Below are 5,020 nucleotides of genomic sequence, written 5' to 3'. Positions count from 1 at the left end.
CAGTATCAACATCACCGTCGCAGTATCAACATGCCAATACCATTTTTATATACCAATTTCTCTAAACGCTGCCAATACGCCATTATACGGTATAGCTGTAAGTTAGAAACACGTTCAGTAAGTGCTGTGGTCGTCCGGAACACGTCAAATACGTCTACATACGTCAATATACGTCTACGACTCTACATACGTCAATATACGTCTACATACGTCAATACGCAATGTTTACGACATTTTCGCGCATTTTCGCGCGAGATTTTTGAAAGATCATGGCTCCAAATGTTGTGGTGGAACAGGAAAATGTGTATGATTATCTTAATGGGTTGGAAACGTATAGATTTGCTGACACTTGTAGAAAGGGTCGGGAGGTGAAACGTAACAGGGTAAGGGGTTAGACTGGTACCCGTTCGCCACCTTCACTCCGGCATATATCCTTCGCTACACTTCGATATAAGGCACACATAGGTTCAAAGCACGTTACTCATAGGTTAGAAATAAGTTTTGGGTACGCTAGACATTATCTCGACGTATTTCGACTTATAAGTAACGTGTGTGAACGTGTGTGAACGATCGCATAACTTACCTACAACTTATGGCCCGCATATGGGCATACGCTGGCATACGTCGGGAAATTTTGAGCATGCTCAAAATTTTTCGACGACCTCGCCGGACTACGACGTATACCAGCGTGCTTCAGCGTGCTCTTAACTTATACAAAGCTTACAATTACCCATAACTTATTCGACGTACGCCAGCGTATTCACCAAATTTTTGATACGTCCGGCATACGCTGGCTAAATCGTCAAGGTGTGACAGGGCCGTATGATCACCGTCACCATCACGATCACAGGGCCATGATCACCATGATCACACATACACGACGCACGGCCCGCGCACTGAAAAATTAGCAATTTTGGCCAGTGCGTTGTCTTTCGCTGAGTGTGCGTCAGTATTCGTTACTCGTTTGTCGAGCGCGCTGGACCAACGCTATTCATTCGTTGTTATTCGCTGTGTGCGTCGGGATTTTTGTGCATGCACAAAAATGTGCGCGGAGCTCGACGCATGAATGTACACGCCAGAAGGACGTCAGACACACGCGCAGAGCGCGCTGGACCAACGCCAGACACACGCGGAGCACACGCAGGGTATTCGTTGTATGTTTGTCGGCTGAGGTGTAGCGAACACCTAGCGCACACCCTAGCGTGCTTCTAACGCATGTCCAGCGAACATGCAGCGAATATAGGCGTGCTGAACGATAGCTCTAGTACTATAGCCGCTTACATGAACTGCCGCTGGCCAACCAGCGGCAGTCAATGTAAGCGGGCTATAGTACTAGAGCTAGCTGAACGAGTCGTCCGAGCGCGTCCAGCGTTCTTCTAGCGTGTTCCTAGCGTGTACGCAGCGTGTAGCCATGGAGTATATGAACGGGTCCCGCCCCCACCTCCTCATCATCACTTCTCCTCCGACCCTTATGGGTGATGACAGAGGTTCCTGCTGATCGTGTCTAGAAGAACCACTTCAGAAGATGGAGGGTCCCGACAGGCTGCGACTACAATAGGTGTGGTTCTCTTCACTTTTTATGATTAAATTGCTGCATTATACTTCCTATTTTGCTATTCCGTTTGGTGTGAACAAACATTCGTGACCCATACATAGCCCATAGGAAGCATTATTTTTTAATGTCATGATCAATATATCAAATCGCCCAGGTTTTTTTGGATTTTCAACTAGTTGAGAAACAATCTTATCAGTTTGAGGATACATTTAGTCTCGTTAGTAGGCCCCTACTTACTTTTCATGTAAAAAATTGCAACAATTCTTTTTACAAATATACGCCATAGAAAATTCGTGAGCGTATATAGTCAATTTAACAGGTCAGTCTCAATTTGTATAAATTGATTTATTCTCGATTTATGTGAAAAATAATAGTTTTACGGCTATTTTAGAATTTTTTTTTTTTCTGACGACGGACCTCGTGGTTATATAGCAGGCAGTTCCTTCGCCCATACCAATGTTGATGCTAGACCACACCAGTATCGTCGTCACCAGTAGACACCAGTAGTCACCAGTAGACACCACGTCTATACACTGCGGCTGAATCTGGACTAATTCCAAAACTCCTACCCTGAATCTGGCCCGCCGTCATGCAAAAATGATTTATAGCTACGCCCCTGACATCAGCGTGTCTGCTCAGCCAACCATGCCGGTTTCAATATAAAGCACGGACGATCTGAAGGTGCAGTCGTTAAACTTGATATCACAGTTGAGTATTTTAGACGAAACATTGAAACGTTACTTTCTACGCGATAACAACGTATGTATGCACAAATTAATATATATCTCTGTATATATAAATGTATATATTTCCATATTTTAATTGAAATTGTGAATTTCAAACTTTGGATCTACGGTGCGACTATCATGATTTGATTGTATCAAAATATTCCTATTGAATAAAGTGGTACGCTATATCTACGAGCCACTGTGATACTTGTACAATTTTATTGCAAAGTGTAAGAAAACATTTGCGTAATCTTTATTTGTGTGTAACAGGATGACGCACAGGATAGCGCTTCGTAACTTGGGAATTCAACTGTTGCTACTTTTCATGATTTCCATACAGACAGGTGAGTTATTGTCTGCAGACTTATATACTTATATTTTACGAATATCTAGTGTAAATGCCAAAAAGCTGCTATGTTAACACAATTTATTAGCGTAATACGTGTATTCATGTAATACAAACATAGTTTGCTTACACTGGCTGGTTGGAAAGGCTGCTTTATTTGCATATTAATTATGTGATATTAAAAAACTAATTTGCGTGTGTGGGAAAGATATCTATCAGAAGAATTGCTTTGAATTCATGCCCTACTCCTATAAAAATCCGCATTCATGTCAGCAGGAGTGAATAATAATATATATATTATGATATTATTATTCACTCCTGATGTCAGCACACTCACCAGATCACGCGCATGGTCGGTCATCGCTGAATTCGCCCTCTATATGTGCAGTATAGTTGCAGAGCCGGCTCGTTGTGGTTATATGGGCCCTAGGTAAGCAATATATAGGTCTCCACAAGCGTGGTCCAAAAAGGGCCCACTTCGCAGCGAGTTTTAATTTGTAGGCTACTTTACATGCCATTTTCTGCAGTCTGTAGCATTAAAATATGAATAAGTAACAAAGCGCCGTAGCGGCCGTCTAGTTCGCACATAACATGGACCAGTACTTAGTAGTTTATCTCGCTAAGAGTCGCTAATTCTCGATATGTTGTGTTGGTCGTCCTTCCTGCGAATACACGAATATAACGAATGCGGTATGCTCATGTTGAACACGGTGTGGAACGATCGCGATTAGCCCACGCATTATATATATATATATTATATCAGGAGTTAATAAAGACAAAATGTCTTTAAAAAAATGTTTTTTTAAGAATTTGTCTTTATTAACTCTTGATAATATGTAAATATATATGATACGTATCTATGTTATATTATATCGTAAATTTGCCTCATATTTGTCTTTGTATCAGGCAATGGACAAAATAACGGTAACGGTAATCAGGGCCCTCCTGGCCCGCCTGGCCCGACAGGAGCAACAGGTCCTGCGGGAACGCCAGGAACTCCAGGAACGAATGGCGCTACAGGTCAGCCAGGACAACAGGGTACACCAGGCGCAGCTGGAGCTGCAGGTCCACCCGGTCCTCAGGGTGCACCAGGAGCGTCGATAACCGGCCCCCCGGGACCAACCGGAGCAACTGGACAAACTGGACCACCCGGACCAACTGGATCAACTGGACCAACCGGAGCAACTGGATCAACTGGACCACCTGGACCAACTGGGCCACCGGGTACCGACGGAACTCCGGGCATTCCAGGCTGGAACGGAGCACCTGGACGGAGAGGCCATCCGGGCATATGTTATAAACACTGTGTCGGTAAGATATAGAGCTACGTATAGAACTCCTACAATAAATTGCTAGGGTGACTATATGAATAAATGAATGGGTGGGGTGATGAATGGATGGATGGATGGATGGATAGTCCATCCATCCATCTATCCATCTATCCATTTGGATGGATGGATGGATGGATGGATGGATGGATGGATGGATGGATAGATGGATGGATGGATGGATGGATGGATGGATGGACGGACGGACGGACGGACGGACGGACGAAAGGATGGACGGATTGATTGATTGGTTGGTTAATTGGATTGGGTGGATGGATGGATGGATGGATGGATGGATGGATGGATGGATGGATGGATGGATGGATGGATTGACGGACGGACGGACGGATGGATGGATAGATACAAGTACGCAGAATGTCTATCACGAATCAGTCGAGTGTTTTACAGCTTGACGTTGATTGCTGCTGAGATACGACGACGTCGGAGTATCGCGTAACGCAAGCAGCGATCCCCGAAATCCGCACAGCACGCTGCTGCGCATGCGCGCGTGCAGGGATGAGGATGCGGTCACGCTGGAATTATTCCTCCCTTATGAATCGGAGCTCAAATGGCGAGCTCTCAGCAAGAGAGTCAAGAGATTCGAGGACGTAGCGGGAGTGTAGAGCGACCTTGCGGCTACGCCAACAACCTTATTTACTCCATTAGTTATCCTAATATTGAGAGTAAGAGCGCACGGCAACTCCCTTCCTTCCTTACACAGTGTCTGACCGCTCGCCGACCTTCTCCCGCTTCTTTTCTGTCCGTGCTAAAGGCATCCCCCTTCTCCCTTCCACCGTCTCCGGCTGCTCAACGACTCTCCTCCTTCTCCCTGTGTCATCCCTCTCTGTGCTGTGAGCGCTTCTCCCCTTACCCTCTCTCCTCCGCTCCCCTCGCCTTCCCTCCTCTCACCCCTTCCTCTTCCCTCCCTTCTCCCTCCCCTCCCCTCCCCCTCCTCCCCTCCTCCCCCTCCCCCTCCCCCTCCTCCCCTCCTCCCTCCTCCCCTCCCTCCCTCCCCTCGCCCCCCTTCCGTGCTATATGACGGGTATAATCACCGTGATCCAAG

At 46.0% G+C, this 5,020-nt stretch overlaps 1 protein-coding gene across 1 annotated transcript in view; it reads left to right on the top strand.

Annotated features, from left to right (window-relative positions):
- The first annotated feature begins 2,533 nt into the window (after positions 1–2,533).
- LOC106810629 (collagen alpha-1(I) chain-like) overlaps positions 2,534–5,020 on the top strand; it is a 3,418-nt gene continuing 931 nt past the window's right edge. The window contains exons 1-2 of the mRNA XM_014814053.1: positions 2,534–2,627; positions 3,536–3,940. Of these exons, the coding sequence (XP_014669539.1) occupies positions 2,555–2,627; positions 3,536–3,940 (478 nt within the window). The 5' untranslated portion in view covers positions 2,534–2,554. The remainder of the gene's footprint in view (positions 2,628–3,535; positions 3,941–5,020) is intronic.

Source organism: Priapulus caudatus, unplaced genomic scaffold, assembly GCF_000485595.1.
Source record: "Priapulus caudatus unplaced genomic scaffold, Priapulus_caudatus-5.0.1 Scaffold17, whole genome shotgun sequence".
Classification (NCBI taxonomy): Eukaryota; Metazoa; Priapulida; class Priapulimorpha; order Priapulimorphida; family Priapulidae; genus Priapulus; species Priapulus caudatus.
This window is presented reverse-complemented; position numbering and strand designations above follow the sequence as displayed.